This window comes from Ursus americanus, chromosome 28 (genome assembly GCF_024610735.1).
Source record: "Ursus americanus isolate L20-20 chromosome 28, mUrsAme1.1.p, whole genome shotgun sequence".
NCBI classification, from domain to species: domain Eukaryota; kingdom Metazoa; phylum Chordata; class Mammalia; order Carnivora; family Ursidae; genus Ursus; species Ursus americanus.
This window is the reverse complement of record NC_142154.1, coordinates 26126583-26146897: the sequence shown is the minus strand read 5'-3', so window position 1 is coordinate 26146897 and position 20315 is coordinate 26126583. Positions and strand designations below refer to the sequence as shown.

Genomic DNA, 20315 nt, shown 5'->3' with positions numbered 1-20315 from the left:
AATTCTCAGAAGGAAAAATATCACTTAATATATGTCTTGACTTTCTGAAAACAGTTTGTTTAGTAATTTGTTATTACTGTGGGATTCTAAGATTTCAAGATGGGTGTAGAGTAGGAGGCATGAGAGAGAGCTCATTCACATCTTCTGCCTGCCCCAAGGTGAACACACCAATCTTCAGGGCCCTCAGCGTCTGGAAAAATGCCCTGTTCTTGACCACCTTTGGGTTTGGGATAAGTTTTTAGGAGTCCTGCAGCCCCTGTGATATCAGAGGCGAATTTTCCCTCTACACAGCAATATTCTGGAGAATGGGTCCTCTGTAGGGTTTTTATTACATCTTGAGAGGTGTTGTGGTCCAAAACCAGGTTCGGAGTGACTGCTTAGAACTTGTGTGTAAGTGATGCTCCTTTCCTTCCGCATCTAGTGCTGTTCACAGAGGCATTGCCCTTCTTCCTGTCTATGTAATGGTGTCATGTTGCAAACTTCTTCAGAGGCTGGCAGCAAATAACAGATTAGGGCTGCCAGACTGGTAAATCCTGGAAAACAAAGGCCATTGTTTTCAATATTCAGTACTGCTTTTTACTCATGTCTGTATTTAAATTAATTAAAGTAAATACAATTTAAATTCAGTTATTCAGGTGTACTAGCCATATGTGGCTGGTAACTATATCAGTATATAGCACAGAGAACATTTCCATCATCCCAGAGAGTTCTGCACCATGCTGCTTATAGTATTTGTTTTACACTAAATGGCAAAGATCTTGTTTTCAGCACGACTTCCCTGTCAGTCTTTGTGGTGAGGTAAACATCCTAATGCATCCTCTTCTTTTGCTCCAGTCTTTAGAAGAAGTGTGTGACCTGTTGCATGCAGCCCCATTTCAGAACATCTTGCCGAGAGTCCACGTGAAAGGTGAGTCTGTGTCCCTTACCAGGGAGTCCAGACTGCCCTTTGTAGTGGTGACACTTGGTCCTTGTGACCAGAGAACTTAGTGCCAGTTTTGTGTGAGTTTGGTGCCTGTTCAGTCATAACTGGAGGTAGTTGGTAATGTAACATGATTAAATTAATATTGAATAATTGAAGTATTAAAGGCTGAATGATATGTCTTGGATGTGCTTCAAAATAGCTCCTATGCTGCTGTTTCATCATGTCATAGCTGTTGAGTATCTCTGACACAGGACTGTGATGAGTTGATACATGCAGCAGATGGGTACAGAGGGTTTTGTACTGTTCTCTGATTTTGATTACATTTGGAATTTTTGTGTTTTAAAAAATGAACAGAAAATCAATTCTGTTATTTTGAATTAAAATATCGAATAAGCCAGTTCTGTAATGTTCAGAGAGAATCTGTATATATAATGTTAATTTAAGAAATCTTTCATTTGTTTCTTCAACAAAACTAAACTCCAGCAATCGTTTTTCGTACAGAGGATCAGAAATTAAAATATTTTTTCCACTGCAGAGGGAGAGAGACTTGATGCCAAAATGAAAAGACTGGAATCAAAGTATGCCCCACTGCATCTTGTCCCTCTGATTGAAAGACTGGGGACCCCTCAGGTAATGCATACTATGACAGCTGTCTCAAGCCTGCTATCCACATCAGGCTACTGGCCGGGCTGGGGCTTCAGAATACAGGCTCTGGGTGACCCAGCCTGGAAGGCATCATGAAGTTGGGCGGGCCTTCTCAGGCCTCAGTGTCTCCAGTGGTGTTTGTAACAGGACCTTGTTACAGAGTGGTTGGGAAGTTTGAATGAGCGAACCTTTGCAAAGGGCTTAGGACATTACCTAGCTCATAAGACGTACACAGTAAATGTTACTTGTTTTTGTTGTCTTCATGAAGAAGACTTTTTTCATAGTTTTTTAATAACAGAAGAAAGTGGGAGTCTCATACAGGAGACAAGGCATCAGGGACAGTTCCATGATTTTATATCAGCTTAAGCTAGGTCAGGGTTTCTTGGTTGCAGCACTATCCCCAGTTTGGACCAGATAATTTTTTGTTGTGGGGGTTGTCCTATGAATTGTAGGATGTTTAGCGGTATCTCTGGTACAACAGCCTCATGGAGATACAGCACAGAAGCAGCAGTTTGAAAAACGCCTGGGGCAAATGAAAAGGAAAGTAGTTTACTCATCTCACAGTGTGTCTGGTAGAACAGAGAGATCCTTGAGAGACTTCTCCAGGAACAATGGAGCAGGCACCATTTCCATCCCCTGTCCCCCAGTATAAACACATGGCCACCTGCAGTAACCAGCACCATGCTTGACACGCAACTACCTAACTTGCTAACACTGTTGCCCCGCTCCCCTGTGCTGTGCTGCAGCAGCTCTGAAACCTCCAGACAGGTCTTCCTCACTCCTGACACAGGAACCCTCCAACAGAGGATTGGTGGTGCACAAACCTTGCTAACACCACCATACTGTGGTCCCCCGGTTCTCACCGTCGCAGCTCTGCCTCTCAGTACACTCTTGGCTGGAGCTCATCTAGGGCGGTGCCACAGCCTGGCAGTGTGCAAGCACCTCGATGGGGCCAGCACCACTTCCAAGTGGCTCTTACCCTGGAGAGAGGGAAAGATAACCACACACACCAGTCAGAGGGCCCAGCAGTGGGCTGGGGGCAGACAACTGGTCTGCCTGCAGGCCCTGCCCACCAGCAAAAGCTCAGGGGACAACACAGGGAAGTCACACTTTAGTTTGGTGCTACTGCATCTCTGGTAAATGCCTAGACTCAACTCGAGCCATAGGTGGCACTAGACTGGCGCACTAACACCACAGGGACCAAGCACTCCCCACAATATGCAAAGAGAGCCACTGAAGACAACTAGACTGAAGGAAAAAGCAGCTCAGCCACAACAGCAGGACATGCACAACACATATAGGACACACCCTGAAGTGCCAGGTTCTGGTGAACAGGGGACGCTGCATGGCAGGGGCCTCTTCTTCATAAGGCCACTACTTTGAAGAGCAGGAGACATAGCTGAATCTCCCAGCACATAGAAATGGACACAGAGAGTTAAAGAAAATGAGGACAGAGAGGAATATGTCCCAAATGAAAGAACAGGAAAAAAATCACAAGAGATCTAAGCAAATGGAGATCAGTAATATGCCTGATAGAGAATTTAGAGTAACCTTATAAAGATACCCACTGGGTTTAAGAAAAAGGATGGAAGACATCAGTAAGAACCAATCAGAGATGAAGAACACAATAAATAAAATAAAAAATACACTAGCTGGAATAAATAGTAGGCCAGAGGAAGCAGAAGAAGGAATCCATGACTTGGAGGACAGAGTAATAGAAAGTAGTCAAGCTGAGCAGGTGAGAGAAATAAAATTATGCAAAATGAGAGTAGATGTAGGGAGCTTAGCAACATGATCAAGTATAACAACATTTGTATTATAAAGATCCCAGAAGAAGAGAGAGAAAAAGGGCAGAATATTTATTTGAAGAAATAATGAATGAAAACTTCCCAAATCTGGGGACGGAAACAGAAGTCCAGATCCAGGAGGCACAGAGAGCCACCAACAAAATCAACCCAAGGAGGTCCACACCAAGACACATACTAATTAAAATGTCAAAAAGTAGTGATAGAGAATTTTAAAAGCAGAAAGAGAAAACTGTTACAAAAAAGGGAAACCAAATAAAGCTATCCGGTTCTTCAGCAGAAACTCTGCAGACCAGAAAGGAGTGGCATGATCTATAGATTTACCAGGCTGAAAGGAAAAATTCAGCCAAGAAGACCCTATCCAGTAAGGCTATCATTCAGAATAGAAGGAGAGATAGGTTTCTCACACAAACACAAGTTAAAGGAATTCATGACCACTAAAACAGCCCTACAAGAAATGTTAAAGGGGACTCTGAGTGGAAAGGAAAAACCATAAGTGAAACTAAGAAAAATAGGAAGCACAAAAGCAGTAAAAATAAACATATCCATAAAAGTCAAGGGACTCACAAAATAAAAGGATGTCAGGTATGACACCATATACCTAAAATGTGGGGAGAGAGGAGTAAAAAATGGGTTCAAACTTAAGCAACCATCAACTTAATACAGACTGCTGTATGAGAAGATGTTACATACAAACCTAATGGTAACCACAAATAAAAAACTAGTAACAGGCAAAAAATAAAGAGAAATGAATCAAAGTGTATCACTAAAGAAAGCCAGCAAGCTCTGAGAGAAGAAAGCAAGAGAAGAAAGGTACAGAGATAAACTACAAAAACAACCACAAAACAAGTAACAAATTGGCAATAAATACATACCTGTCAATAATTACTTTGAATGTAAATGTATAAATGCTCCAATCAAAAGACACGGGGTGACAGGATGGATAAAAAAACAAGACCGATCTATATGCTACCTAAAGAGACTCATTTCAGACCTAAAGACACATGCAGATTGAAAGTGAGGGGATGGAGAAACATTTATCATGCAATTGGATATGAAGGTAAAGCCAGGGTAGCAATACTTAGACTATAACAATACTTAGACTATAACGGGGTAGCAATACAAAGACTATAACAAGATAACAAAGAAGGACACTGTATAATCATAAAGAGAACAATCCAACAAAAAGATAAAACAATTGTAAATAATTATGCACCCAACATGAAAGCACCTAAATACATAAAGCAGTTAATAACAAACATAAAGTAAGTGGCAGTAATACAATAATAGTAGGGAACTCTTAACACCCCACTTACATCAGTGGACATCATCCAAACAGAAAATCAACAAGGAAACAGTGACTTTGAATAACACCCTAGATTAGATGTATTTAACATATTCAGAGCATCCATCCTAAAACAGCAGGATACACATTCTTCTCAAGTGCACACAGAACAGTCTCCAGAATAGATCACATATTAGCCCACAAAACAAGTCTCAACAAATTATGAAAGACTGAAGTCATGCCACAACACTATGAAACTAGAAGTCAACCACAAGAGAAAATCTGGAAAGACCATAAATAACATGCTACTAAACAATAAGTGGGTCAACCAGGAAATCAAAAAGGAAATACAAAATTACATGGTAACAAATGAAAATGAAAACACAATAGTTCAGTTTTGGAATGCAACAGAAGTAGTTCTAAGAAGGAAGTTTATAGCAATGTAGGCTTACCTCAAGAAGCAAAAACAACCTCAAACAACCTAACCTTACATCTAAAGGAACTAGAAAAAGAACAGCTAACAGAACCCAAAACCAGCAGAAGGAAGGAAATAATATTAGAGCAGAAATAAATGAGATAGAACCTAAAAATATATATATAATGGGATAGATCAATGAAGCCAGGAGCTAGTTCTTTGAAAAAGCCAAAGTTAATAAAACTTTAGCCAGACTCATTTTAAAAAAGAAGAGAGGGAAGACTCAAAAATCAGAAATGAGAGAGGAGAAATCACAACCAACACCACAGAAAGACAATTATAAGAGAATATTATGAAAAATTATATGCCAACAAATTGGACAACCTTGAAGAAATAGATAAATTCCTAAAAACATTGAACTTCCCAAACCTGAAACAGGAAGAAATAGAAAATTTGAACAGACCAATTATGAGCAATGACATTGAATCAAGAATCAGAAAAGCAAACAAACAAAAGTCCGGGAACAAATAGCTTCACAGGTAAATTTCTCCGAACATTTAAAGAAGAGTTAATATCTGTTCTCAAACTATTCCAAAAAATAGAAAAAGAAAGAAGGGAACTACAAGCCAATATCTCTGATGAACATTGATGCAAAAGTCCTCAACAAAATACTAGGAAACCAAATCCAACAAATACATTAGAAGTCATTCACAGTCAAGTAGGAGTCATTCCTGGAATGCAAGAGTGGTTCACTATCCACAGATCAATCAATGTGATAAATCGATAAGAGAAAGGATAAAAACCATATGATCATTGGGGCACCTTGGGTGGCTTAGTCTGTTAAGCATCTGATTCTTGATTTTGGATGAGGTCATGATGGTCTTAGGGTTGTGAGATCAAGCCCCATGTGTTTCTCCGTCTCCCTCTGCCCCTCCCTGCCCCTGCCAAAAAAAAGAAAGAAAAAACATGATTGTTTCAATAGATGTAGAAAAAGGAATTGATAAAGTACAATATCCATTCATGATAAAAACCTTCAACAAAGTAGGTTTAAAGGGAACAACATAATACAAGCCTTACATGAAAAACCCACAATGAACATCATATTCAATGGTAAAAAATAGAGCTTTTCCCCTAAGGTCAGGAATAAGACAGGATGTCCACTCTCATCACTTTTATTCAACATAGTTACTGGCAGTCCTAGCCACAGCACTCAGACAACAGAAAGAAAGGGCATCGAGATTGGTAAGGAAAAAGTAAAACTTTCACTATTTGCAGATGACATGATAAGTATATATACAGAACCCTAAAGACCCCACCAAAAAACTACTAGAACTGATAAACGAATTCAGTATAGTCCCAGGATACAAAACCAATGTACAGAAACCCATTGCATTCTGTACACTAATGAAGCAGCAGAAAGAGAAATTTAGACAACAGTCCCAGTTACAATTGTACCAAAATAGTAAAATATTTAGTAGTAAACTTAACCAAGGAGGTGAAAGACCTGTACTCTGAAAACTATAAAATATTGCTGAAAGAAATTGAAGATGTTACAAACAAATGGATAGATATTTCATGCTCATGGATTGGGAGAATAAATATTGTTAAATATCCATATCACCCAAAGCAATGTACAGATTTAATGCAATCCCTGTCAAAGTACCAAGAGCATTTTTCACAGAACTAGAACAGGCAATCATAAAATTTGTATGGAACCACAAAAAATCCCGAGTGGCCAAAGCAATCTTGAGAAAGCAAAACCAAGTTGGAGGTGTCACAATTCTAGATTACAAGTTATGCTGCAAAGCTGTACTGATCAAAATAGTATGGTACTGGCACAAAAATGGTGGCCAATGGAACAGCATAGAAAGACTAGAAGCAACCCCACAATTACATGGTTCGTTAATTTGTGACAAAAGAGGAAAGAATATGAAATGGGAAAAAGTCTCTTCAACAAATGGTGCTGGGAAAACTTGACAACTACATGCAGACATAGAGACCTCGATGTGAGACCTCAATCCATAAAAATCCTAGAAGAGAACACAGTAATTTCTCTGATGTTGGCCATAACAACATCTTTCTAGATATGTCTCTCAAAGCAAGGAAAACAAAACAAAAATAATCTGTTGGGACTTGATAAAACTAAAAGCTTCCACATAAAAGAGGATACAACCAACAAAACCAAAAGACAGCCTGTTGAATTGGAGGAGATATTTGCAAGTGGCATCTGATAAAGGGTTAGTATCCAGTATATATAACATACAACTCAACACCAAAAAACAATCCAATTAAAAATGGGCAGAAGACATGAACAGATATTTCTCCATAGAAGACATCCAGGTGGCCAACATCACTCGTCGTCATGGAAATGCAAATCAAAACTACGATCAGATATCACCTCACACCTGTCAGAATGGCTAAAAGCCCAAGAAACAAGTGTTCCTGAGGATGTCGAGAAAAAGGAACGCTTGCTCACCATTGGTGGAAATGCATACTGGTGGATCCACTCTGGAAAAGAGTCTGAAGGTTCCTCAGTAAATTAAAAATAGAATTATCCTATGATCCAGTAATTGTACTACTGGATATTTACCCAAAGAATACAAAACACTACTTGGAGAGGTTATATGCACCCCTGTGTTTATTGCAACATTATTTATAAAAGGTAGATTATGGAAACAGCCCACGTGTCCATTGATAGATGAATGGATAAAATGTGGTGGATATATATGTGTAGACACACACACACACACACACACACACACACACACACACACTGGAATATTATTCAGTCATAAAAAATGAAATCTTGCCATTTGCAACAATATGGATGGAGCTAGAGAGTATTATGCTAAGTGAAATAAGCCAATCAGAGAAAGACAAATACCTTATGATTTCACTCAAATGTGGAATTTAAAAACAAAACAAATGAACAAGGGAACAGAAAAAGAGACAAATCAAAAAACAGACTCTTTGTACAGAGAACAAATGGATGGTTTACTAGAGGGAGGTGGGTGGGGTGATGGATGAAATAGGTGAAGGATATTAAGAGTACACTTTCCTTGATGAGCACTGAGTAGTATACGGAATTTTTGGATCACTGTATTGTATACCTGAAACTAATATTACACTGTATATTAACTGTACTGGAATTAAAATTTAAGAAAATTTTTTGAAAAAACACAGTATCCCTGGCCTCTACACACTTGATGCCACTCACCTGACCCCAAGCTGTGACAACCAAAAATATCTCCACACATTGCCACATGTCCTCTGGAGGCAAAATCACTCCCAGTTAAGCATAGCTGTACTGGACAGTTCTCCTTGACTGAAATATATTTAATCTACGAAGACCTATAGCTGACATATTTATGTTGTTAATGCTTATTTCTAAAAATCCTCTTGTGCAAATTAAGATAGTTTTCTAGTAAGTCAGAAACAGATCTGGGTAATTTGGTTTCAGCGGTCTACTACCCTCCTGCCCTGGCTTATAACGTTCTATCCTTTCTACAGCAAATTGCAATAGCGAGAGAGGGGGACTTGCTGACAAAGGAGCGTCTCTGCTGTGGCCTGTCTATGTTTGAAGTCATCCTGACTCGGATCCGGACCTTTCTGGATGACCCTATCTGGCGTGGGCCTCTGCCCAGCAATGGAGTCATGCATGTGGATGAGTGTGTTGAGTTTCACAGACTGTGGAGTGCCATGCAGTTTGTCTACTGTATTCCTGTGGGAACACACGAGTTTACAGTTGAGTAAGTATGTGCTCAGTGGACAGGGAAGTGGGAGCAGGCTAACACAGAAGACTGCATTCCTCTGGAGGTTGACTAGAAATTGCTGAGCTGCTTTAAAGCCATTTAAGTGGAGGTTCTTTCTTCATGCTCAGGAGGTGACCTAGGGTGAAATTTCTAGGTGTTCTCTGAATCCATGGAAACTTAGGCAAGTTGGGTATGCATTTTTCTTGGGGGGGGGGGCGGTGTCCACAGCTTCCCAAAGTCATTCTTGAAGAGTCCATGATCTAAAAAAAGGTTAAAAAGCAGTGTGCCAGAGGAACCCAAAAGAGATATTTGCCAAAAAGAAAGACACATCTGCTGCTCAGCATCCCCTTCCTGGCCTGTTCCAAGTAGATTCCTTGGTCAGTGACATCTGGATACAAACTTATCAAAGACTTCATAATTTTTTGTTGATTGCCCATTGTGCTTGTTGCTTCGTGTTTCTAGGCAGTGCTTTGGCGACGGGCTCCACTGGGCTGGCTGTATGATCATCGTACTTCTTGGGCAACAGCGGCGCTTTGCCGTCCTGGATTTCTGCTACCATCTACTTAAAGTCCAGAAACATGATGGCAAAGATGAGATTATAAAAAATGTGGTATGTGGAAGAAAATCTTCACCATGTGTGGAAGTTTCACAAAATAATCATACTTTGTACTTACCGAAAGTCCTTTTTGGGGAATGCTTTTCATCCCAGTACATAAGGTGACACCAGCTGAAGCTTTTCATTTCCAAAATGAATTTAAATATACTTGATAAGTAACGCAGTCAGGCAGTAAAAGTACTGATTGTTCCATTTCCATTTTCTTTCTCTTTTTAGGGTCCTTAGATCTGCTTCCTGTTATACAGCCTTATAGGACCTGCATTTTCAGATTATCTGGCTTCTTTTTGGGGGCAAAGTGTGTGTGGTTTGTTTTTTGTCTGATTTGTTGGTTTGTTTGCTTGTTCTGGCTGCCTTTAGATCTTTTTCCCTTTGTCATTTTATGGATTGTTTGTAATTGAATTCTAGAAAATACTCAGGCAGTATCTTTTCAGGTATTTTAGTCTTTTCCTCCATTCTCCTCTTTTAGGACTGCAATTTTAAGTGCTTGTTAGACATTTTTCTGGTGCCCATATCCGTTATCCTGTTAGTTTTCTAATTAGTTTCCTAATCCACGACAGATTGCCAGAGACTTAGTGGTTTAAAATGACACCTATTCTCTCAGTTCTGTTGGTCAGAAATCTGGGTACAGCATGGCTCAGCTGGGTCCTTTATCATCTCAGGGCCAAAATTAGTGTTATCTGTAGGGCTATGTTCCTTTCTGGAGCCTCTAGGGATGAATCTGCTTCTAGGCTCATTCGGGTGGTTGGCTGGACACAGTCCCTTGCAGTTGGAGGACTGAGGTCCCCATTTCCTTGCTGGCCATTAGCCCCCATCTCAAGTCCCTCCCAGGCTTCCAGTCTTTTAACTTTCCTTTCTGCCATATATCCTGCCTCCACCTGGAGAAAGTTCTTTTCTCATATGATTAGATTGGGCTTACCTGGAAAATCCAGGGTACTTTCCCCATTTTAAAGTCTATAATCTTAATTACATTTTCAAAGTCTCTTTTGCCATGGAAGGTAACATGTTCATAGGATCTGAGGACTTGGGGCTTGGAGTCTTTAAGGGGCCACTCTACCTCCCATATCTTCATTTTCTGGTTTCTGGGCTGGTCCCAGAGTACTGTATTATTCAGTTAACTAATTCACTTCAGTTCTGTCTAATCTACTGTTTTTAGTTTTGAATAATATGAGTGTATATTTAGAAGTTTGATTTGGTTTTTCAAATCTTGATGGTAATAATTTTATCTTCTTCGATGAATTTTTTTCCTTTTTTTTACACATTTCATGTATTTTATATCTTGTAATTCTAGTATCTGAGGCCTCAGAGGTTATCTAAAACTCTGAAATGTTTTGTGTGTTGGATTTATTTGCCAGCTCTTGTCCAATTGAACTTAGATTGCTCTTCTTTTGTTTTTTAAAGATTTATTTATTTGAGAGAGAGGGAAACTCAAGCAGATTCCATGCTGAGTGTGGAACCTGACGTGGGTCTGGATCTCATGAAGCTGAGATCACGACCTGAGCCGAAACCAAGAGTCGGAAGCTCGACTGACTTCACAACCCAGGCACCCCACAGATTGCTTTTCTCCCAAGATTTTTATTTGCTTCTCATCTCCACTGACTGTTACCAAATTGGGGTCAACTTAGAGGGTCCTGTCTTTATTGGGAGTTTCTAGGTGTATTCCTGCTTGCCTGCAGCCCAGGACATCTCATCTCGCTGCTGCTGTTGGCATATGTCCCTTAGGAGGTCCTGGCTTCTGCTTTACCTCCTGCATAGACAAAACCTGCAGTGCTTTTTAGTGTCTTCTTGTGCATGTGTGTGTGCACATGTGTATGTTCTTTATCCAGTTCTCTTGTATCGGCAGAGTCTATCAAAGTATCCTGTCCACAAGAACGGGAATCTAAAACTTTCCCCACTGACCATATTATTTTCATCTTTACAGTCCCAGTTTTTAGTACACAGCAGCTTCTTAATACCTGTGTGTTGAATGAATAGGTCTGTAAGTTGTACAGATAAAGCTAAAGTCAGCAGCATGAAACCAATAGAGAGATGTGTTTAAATGCAAAATATATTCATTGTTCCAATGGGTACATTAAAGAGTATGTGTACTAGTTCGCTGTGATTTTTATGAGAAAATGTGAAAATCCTGCCATTTCGAACGTGAATAAATGCACGTTTTAACAGCAAAACATCCTAATTTTAACTGTTGCAGCCGTTGAAGAAGATGGTGGAGAGAATTCGCAAGTTCCAAATTCTAAATGATGAGATCATTACTATCTTGGACAAGTACTTGAAGTCTGGTGATGGAGAAAGCACCCCCGTGGAGCATGTTCGCTGCTTTCAGCCACCTATCCACCAGTCCCTGGCCAGCAGCTGAGGACCTGTACTTCATGTTTTTGAAGAGTCCCAGTACTGACTGCATTTAATAACTATAAGGGCATGTTTTTCTTTCCATAAACGATTTAGCGAGATTTTTAGGGACTATTTTTCAGTATCTCTGTGCTTGTTAAAGGGGGTACTTTTCAATTTAAATGCTTAATTTTATAAAATTGACTTATTTTTCTAGACTAAAATTGTATATGCTTTTGGTGATTAGAAAGCCTGAGAATATTGGCTGATTGTTGCCATCATGTTCTTTCAGACTTACTTTCCATTTTTCTATGGAATGTTCCAACAGCTAGCTATGTCAAAGTGCTGCTGAGTTCATCCATTTATTCCTTAGCAAAGGATCAGTAATGTTTGGGGAAAGATTTATGGACTTAAGAAACTTACTACCAGCTCATTGTAATAAATGCACTACCAATTAAACTTAATGATGATTTAGCTTTTGTTTAGGGATTTTTCTGATGGTCTTTTATGAGTAACCTTTTCTAAGTCATTGTTCCCTCCTTTTTGTGTCAGTGTTTCAGAAAATAGTGAACTTGATTCCTCTGCTCCTACTAAATCCAGTTGTGACAGAATCTAATTTGTAAGGTATGATTTAAAGGTTACAGAAATAAAACTAGTAAAACTTATTTGTGTTTATTCATTTAGTGTTGTGACCCTGTGCCTTTACTTATCTGCATAGAGCTGGCCCAGGAGATCTGAGTCTAGGTCACCTGCAGCCTTGCAAGAAGGGACAAGATCATGATAGGGAGTAACTGCCATATGGCTTTGGAAACAGAACACTAAAATCCAGCATCATACGTGCTACTGAAAATAAAGTCTGTGAACTATTCCACTGTCCTCTTTAACCCTGACTTACTATGAAATAGAACTGTCCTTTACCAAGTTACCTAAAAATGTTGCTTTTGGTAATGTGAATAACCCTGGGGCCAGCATTCTGCCACAGACTAAAGTAGTATCTGCTCACCCTATACCGAAGTATAGATTATGAGGAATTATGATTAATGGCTAAATTTAATTCATATTACTAAGTTCTCTAAAACTCAGTTATAAAGCAAATAATAGGTAGTAAACATTTATGTACAATTTCAAGTGCTGTAGGATGTTGAATTAGGAATTTATTAATGTATGCATTTTCTGAGGTGCCGTTATCACACCCATGGGGGTGAAAATTAGTTCTTACTCTATTAGGTACAAAGTGCAGGTATTATAGTACATAAACACATAGTATATCTGTGATATTAAGATTACATGGGGGAGGCAATCAGAAAAAAAAAAATGTCTACGAAAGCTCCTTAGAGGATTAAAAAATGCTGGGGAAAGGGAATTTATTTCACAAAACTTGTAGACCGGTAACTCTGCCCTGATAAAGCCAGTGGAGAGTTGTGTGGTGGGACATTGGTGCCATCACCACTGTGAGGCTCCAGCAACCCCCAGGCAAGGACAGTGAGGCACCAGTGGTGACTGGTTACACAGTAGGGGTCAAGCTGTGTGACCTCGGCAGGAGCAGCACAGTGGGAACAAGCCATGTTCTTCCTACTACGCAGGTGGAAATGGTCTACTTTTTAAAGTGCAATTCATTGCTATGATGATTGGTTCTGAAGCTGGATGGAGTTCATTATACTATTCTACCTTTTTGGCATACATTTGAAATTTTCCATAAACATTTTTTCATGGACATTTTTAGAAGACCACAATAGAGTATCTGAACAAATTCTAAAGCAAAGTAAAATACTGGGTACAAAGAAACCATATTTTACAAACATCTTGTTTGTTCTAAGCATTCAGACTTAGAACTGTTTCAACTTGTCTGTTTATTGTAACATGAGCTAAATTTAGTCTTTTGACTTTATTTCCCAGAGTTGTTAAAAGATCTAAATGACAATATAACTCATTATGAAAATATAATGAAAAGTACAAGAGTTGATGTAAAATGGTAAATCAAGACTCCATACCAAGGGATTAAAGTGGAGAATAAAACCAGTCAGGCTGCAGTGTGACAGATGCAGGATGCGCTGGTTTAACAAGGCGCCATCAAGGAGTAGGAAGACCATCAAATGTGTGGTGAGAAGTCACAGTGTGAGAAACATCTCCCATCGGGCAACTTCTTCCCCTTTTTTGTTTGGTAAATTGAGTTTTTCTTCATTTAATAATTTAGGATTATCTTAAACATTTCAAAATTAAAATAATTCATCAAACAGGAGTCATTTTTATAAGTAAGGTAAGTCACAGGATAATGTATTAGGAAAATTTTGTTCCTTTTTAAATCAAAAAGCCTTCAAGGGATTGATGGAGTGGGGATGACAAATGTACATTTCAGATTTTCATCACCAATGAAAAAATAAAGCATTTTTATAGACTTAAAACTGTCAGTGCATTTAGATTTTGGTGAAGGAAAAATTTAAAATACCTCTATAATAATAATATGTTAATAGAAATTGGCCATGTACTGAGGTCATTTTAGTGAGCTACCATCACGTAAATATAAGAAAAGTAATTTCTTGGTCCAAATCAGTGAAACTTTAAAAAAGATTGTCTCTAGAGAACATTTTTTGAGAACGATGCTTTTTCAGACACATTCTGATATTCAAATTCACTTTATAACACAATTATAGATTAATCTTTTAATTACATTTTTCTTAAAAAGCTGTGAGATTTCCGTTTCTTCGGGAGATATTTTCACCACTGTGTTGTTCAATTCCACAGGTTAAGCTTTCTTCATTATTATTAAGAACTTCATACATGTTAGAGAGATTGCCATTCATTGCTTTTTCGTCTTTTCGAAAAGACACAGGGAGACTTGCTAGACTAAAGCTGACGTCTTTAAAGGCATGCAACAAGAATATTCCCACAATGATTGTAAAGAAGCCACTCAAAGTACCAAGGACATCATTAACAGACATATCTTGCCACTCCTTAAAAAGAATAGCTGAACAAGTTAAAACTGATGTTGTAAAGAATACATAATATATGGGAGTCACGATGGAAGTGCTGAATATATCCAGGGCCCTGTTCAGGTAATTAATCTGTGTGCTCACACAGACTATAAGGCTCAGCAGCAGAATCCAGGCCAGGGGATGTCGCAGCACAGGCTTTCCAGCAAACAGCTCTTTGATAGCAATGCCCAGGCCCTTAACACAGGAGACTGAGAGCGCTCCAATTACAGAGCAGATTGTTATGTACACAAGAATGTTTGTCTGTCCATGGCGAGGTCCCACCACAAAGATTAGTATCAATGACACAATGACCACAAGCGTTGCAAAGACCACAAAACCTGGAGGAGGTAAAGAAAAGTTGTATTTAGTCAAATGCGTACATACTAAAAAAAAAACCCTGAGAATACAAAACAAATATTAATAGGAAGGAGAAAAGGTGTGGCCTTAAAATAAATATTAGCTTTCTTTTGCTGCCCCAGCAAAAGTGCACTCATAAAAACATACATATACTGGAAGATTACACTATGCTTCATATTCATAAACTTACATCACTAACATTTTTAACATGGCATCTTAGGCCTCATGATAATCAGATCATAGAAAATGGAGACCAGGTTTAGATCACAGAAAACGGTGATGATTTGCAGCTATCTACTCTAGAATATCTACTTCCCACCCACAGGAATGCTCTAACTCCAAGAATGGAAACAATCAAACTAGTGGAGAAAAATCCTGAGATGACCTTAAACACTCAACAATTTACAGATGCTAAAAAGAACAGCAGTTATGAATCAAGTTTGTCCTAAAAGGAGTACATTTTTTAAATATTTAGAGACAACCACTGCGGTAAATATAGCAAAATCAATAAGAGAATCAAAAATACTGTCAGGGTTCTGGTTGAATATGGAGAACTGAACCCAGCATGGTACTAGCTAACAACTGTGTAGCACCATAGCCCAGGTACTTTTCTCAGCAATTTGCACTGATTAACTCATTTAATCCGCACATCCACCCTATAATATAGACACCATCATCTGCATTTTAAGATGAGGAAACTGAGCCACAGAAGTCACACGAATTTATTCTGTTCCCTCCTTAAACTCTGCCGATAAAATAAACAGTAACAGGACTTTTAAGGAAGCGAACATACAAAAACAGGAACGGGTTGGGGCGCCTGGGTGACACAGCGGTTGAGCGTCTGCCTTCGGCTCAGGGCGTGATCCCAGCATTATGGGATTGAGCCCCACATCAGGCTCCTCTGCTATGAGCCTGCTTCTTCCTCTCCCACTCCCCCTGCTTGTGTTCCCTCTCTCGCTGGCTGTCTCTATCTCTGTTGAATAAATAAATAAAATCTTTAAAAAAAAAAAAAAAACAGGAACGGGTAAAGGAGATGATAGCAACAATATTATGGAAGCCAGAAAGCAGAAGATAAACTCACAACTGCTATAACACATCCAAGAAAGCTGAATCCCACATCAACAATGATGAAAGATGGGAAAGTAATTCCGTTTGCAGCACAGAACACTCCAAAGATGCAATGTACCTCTGGAAGTGGGGTAAAGGAGAGACAAAAACAGGAGACCTGGCTGAAAGTCTATTAAAGAAGCATTAAGACCCCAGGAACCCTGCTCAGTTCTGAACATCTGAGTGACTGCAATTCTTGCCACAGCAAACTGGAGTACTTTGGCCAGTTATGTGTAGGTGCCACAATAAAACAGAGAGTTGGGTAAGGTCTAGGTCTATGACATTAACTCCTCCTTTCCCACTCAACTCCTAGGACTCAGGCAGGAGACTTTGCTGGGGATCTGACAAGCCTGATTTCTGAAGGCAGCCAAGGATCACCAGGAGAGGCACCAAAACAAACAGAAAAACACGAAGCCTTTGTTTGCTCAGTGTAGACAGAGGAAAACTTCAGAACAGATAAATCACCATCCAACAAAAATAATAATTGCTATTAATAAATCTTCAGAGAGAATGATGAAATACCAGAGCAATCAAAACATCTGGAACTTGAAAGGTGAAAATCTGGAGAAAAAGACAAGGTCAATACTCACCTCTGCTTTCTCCCTTGTGATGACTGTCAATTCTAAAGCAGGGAATAAAGAGGGGCATAAACACCAGCAGAAAGTGGTGACCTGGAGCTTGTGGAAGTTTCAGTGGACTAGGTAAAAATAAAAACTTGGAATTTTGGGCTGCCTAAGCAGCTGGGATACAAGGGGCCAAGATTCCAGAAGGAAGGGGGCGCCTAGGTAGCGCAGTCGTTAAGCGTCTGCCTTTGGCTCAGGGCGTGATCCCGGCTTTCCGGGATCGAGTCCCACATCGGGCTCCTCGGCTGGGAGCCTGCTTCTTCCTCTCCCACTCCCCTGCTGTGTTCCCTCTCTTGCTGGCTGTCTCTCTGTCACATAAATAAATAAAATCTTTAAAAAAAAAAAAAAAAGATTCCAGAAGGAAGGAACTCTAGAGAAGTTGAGCCCAAGTTTCTGTGTGCAACTCCCCTTAAGGCACTTGTGTGCACAGAAGCTGTACACGCCTAGGTCTGAGAAACCATGTAGACAGCCTGGTGAAAATGCCAGAGAGCTGAGTGAAGACACCCACGTCTTGGAATGCTGACAGAGACACTGCCATTCAAAGTTCACCCAGGTGGTGGGTCCAAGTAAACATCCCAGGCTTTCACAGTTGAGAGAAAGAAGGGCTACGATTAAGAATATGGGCAAAATGGAAAGAAACCAGTCTCAACAAAGAGTGAAGAAACACTTCAAGTTAAAGGTGATCTATTGTACTTATATCTGCCCAACAGAAGAAATTTAGGTTCTTTCTGAAAGAATAAAACATCACTCATAGTCTTTACACTTTTTAATATTCTATGTCCAGCATTTATGTGAAACTGCCTAAAGACAAAACTAGATGACTGAAAACAAAAGAAAAAACAGAGCCCAAAAATAATCCTGATATTGAAGTTTGCAGAAAGACTTTTATTTTATTTTTAAAGATTTTATTTATTTATTTGACAGAGAGACAGCCAGAGAGACAGGGAACACAAGCAGGGGGAGTGGGAGAGGAAGAAGCAGGCTCCCAGCGGAGGAGCCTGATGTGGGGCTCGATTCCAGGACTCCGGGATCATGCCCTGAGCTGAAGGCAGACGTTTAACGACTGAGCCACCCAGGCGCCCCTGCAGAAAAACTTTTAAATAAACAGGACTTTCTGGGGACTTGCTGCACCACACAACACATATGGTTGACAATTGTGTACTGTCCATACGCAAAATGTTGAAGGTGAATTTCATGTTATTTATTTATTTTTTTTGGACACACACACACAACCAAAGAGCAAAAGCAAGCTCCTGAAAATTAAAAATGTAACAGCAGAAATAAAAACTCAAAAGTAGGGCTGGGAACACAAAACTGAGGAAATCTCCCAAAAGACAGAGCTAGAAGGAAAAAGTGGTAAAAACAGGGGAGAAAAATATATATAAGAAAAGTCATTGTATATTTCAGGAGGTCCAATCAACAGAAGAGTAAGACAAGTTTCACAAAAAGAAAACAAAGAATATCAAAGAATGAATCTGATTTCCTAAAATAAAATACACATTTACAAATTTTTAAAAAATCCATCAAGTACGTAGCACAGTGGATAAAAAGTAGCCCACATCTAGGTACCTCAGTGGAAAATTTCAGCTCCGAAGAGGACATCCTAAAGGTTGCTAAAGACAAAATATGGGTCACATATAAAAGATAAAGAATCAATTGTGTTTGATTTCTTAGCAACACTGGAAGTGAGAAGACAATGAGGTTACATAGATTAAAGACATTTTTATATATACAAGGTCTTAAAAAGTCTCAACTCTTCCTTGCCTTTCCTGTCTCCTACAATAGTGGCCCCAACCAAAATGAGGGAGCAAACCTAGGATTCAGAGCCAAGAAAAAAAGAGAAAGTGAAGGGGATCCTTCAGGATGCTGATGACGTAAAGTCCACAATGACAAATGTGCTGCCGGTTCAAGACACCAGTCTGGACTAAGGCCAAATAAGACTCTGGGAGAAATTTCCAGAAGATATGAAATTGCAGAATACCTAATGTGTTTGAAATTACTGAGGGCAGAAATAAGACCACTGGAGAAGAGTTTCAGGATGGATTGATAAATTCAGAGAAAAGTGATCAAAGATCATTATCAGTTAAGAAAAAACATAAACAAGGAAGGAAAAGTAGTTGTATCATATGGCTCAGCTGGGAAAAAAAGTTATATAGTGATTATAAGGTAAATACGTCATTTAAACAAAACCAGGTAGATACAGTAGATACTGGATGTAACAGATGATGCCTAAAGCCAAAGAGAGTAGCAGCAGTATAAGCATTTATTTAGAGACAAAGAGTTAAAGAACAAAATAAACAAGGCGTTTAGGGCTGGTGGAAGTGAAAATGACAATTATTTTTCATAAGCTATGTAGAACAATTTGCCTCTTTACATGCACATAAAATTCTGGTTAAAATAAAAACTAAATTGAAAAGTAAAAAGTAAGACTGATAAAGTTTTTGTTTCTTACCTGGATCTCCCAGCTTGTGAGACATTTCATTTAAAGTCTCAATCTCCTCTTCTTTTGGAGCATGAATGATCATACTTGTAGATCCTAGAATACTTAGCAAACATCCAATTTTCCCATGAAGATTAAGTCTTTCATTTAGAAAGTATGAAGAAAGAATGGCACTAAAATGGGGAATGGGGGGTGGAGAATATTAAAATAATCAACCACTTTTCTCATTTTTAAATATCAACACAACACAGAATTTAAATTATTAAAACACTAAGACACTGTGAACTTGCAAAGATTCTTTGGCTTTCAGACTAGGTAAAGAAAAGGCACATTCATTCATAAAATGAAAGTTTCCGGCAAAACAATGGTTTCTTCATACATTAAACTAGTATAGTTACCATATTTCTACTGTAGAAAATCATTATGAAATTTACACTAAATGGAGCTGCAGTACAAATTTATAACCTAATTAAGAAAACCAATGCTTAAAATTTGCTCAATTTTAATTTATCCATACTGGTTGATGCATCCTTCCTATGTGTTCATGTAATTCTATATAATTTGCCTATTAAATTATCAAGTTTTAATACTTTATACCCAGTTTTAACCAAACCTAAAAAATATATAATGTAAACCTATAAATACAACATAACATAGAGAAAATTAAGGGTGAAAGGCATGTACCACAATACATCTTCATATACTACAGATTATACAGTATCTTGAAAAATTATGTAACTTACATATAATATTGATTTATACACACAGAACACTATCTTGGGGGAAAACAAAGATTTAAAAAACCTATCAATCAATCAATCAACTTTGAAAATAGTAACCAAAATCCAAACTTCAATATGGGTTTAGCTGTCTGGGCTTATCATTAAAACATCAGAAAAAGGACAAGTCTTGGACTGCTCCTTCCAAAGGAGTACCCCAGAGCAGTCTGTAGAGGCACATAAACTTGCACCAATCATTGTTTTTCTGTAGGTATAGAAACTGATTTATCACCAACCACCATCTACCAAAGTGTACATGTCTCAAATGTTCA

At 38.8% G+C, this 20315-nt stretch overlaps 2 protein-coding genes across 9 annotated transcripts in view; one reads left to right on the top strand and one right to left on the bottom strand.

Annotated features, from left to right (window-relative positions):
- The window catches only part of CYFIP1 (cytoplasmic FMR1 interacting protein 1), a 121873-nt gene extending 109443 nt beyond the window's left edge, over positions 1-12430 (top strand). For 2 of the 3 annotated variants that reach the window (XM_045795309.2, XM_045795310.2), the window contains exons 27-31: positions 835-907; positions 1458-1552; positions 8583-8821; positions 9287-9434; positions 11629-12430. In XM_045795309.2, the coding sequence (XP_045651265.1) occupies positions 835-907; positions 1458-1552; positions 8583-8821; positions 9287-9434; positions 11629-11793 (720 nt within the window). In that variant the 3' untranslated portion in view covers positions 11794-12430. The remainder of the gene's footprint in view (positions 1-834; positions 908-1457; positions 1553-8582; positions 8822-9286; positions 9435-11628) is intronic. The other variant, XM_087856736.1, reaches the window with a different exon arrangement.
- Positions 12431-13568: 1138 nt separating this feature from the next.
- Positions 13569-20315, bottom strand: part of NIPA2 (NIPA magnesium transporter 2) — a 31044-nt gene continuing 24297 nt past the window's right edge. For all 6 annotated transcript variants that reach the window (XM_087856740.1, XM_087856739.1, XM_087856738.1 and 3 more), the window contains 2 exons: positions 19277-19437; positions 13569-15075 (listed from right to left, as the gene is read on the bottom strand). In XM_087856740.1, the coding sequence (XP_087712866.1) occupies positions 14441-15075; positions 19277-19437 (796 nt within the window). In that variant the 3' untranslated portion in view covers positions 13569-14440. The remainder of the gene's footprint in view (positions 15076-19276; positions 19438-20315) is intronic.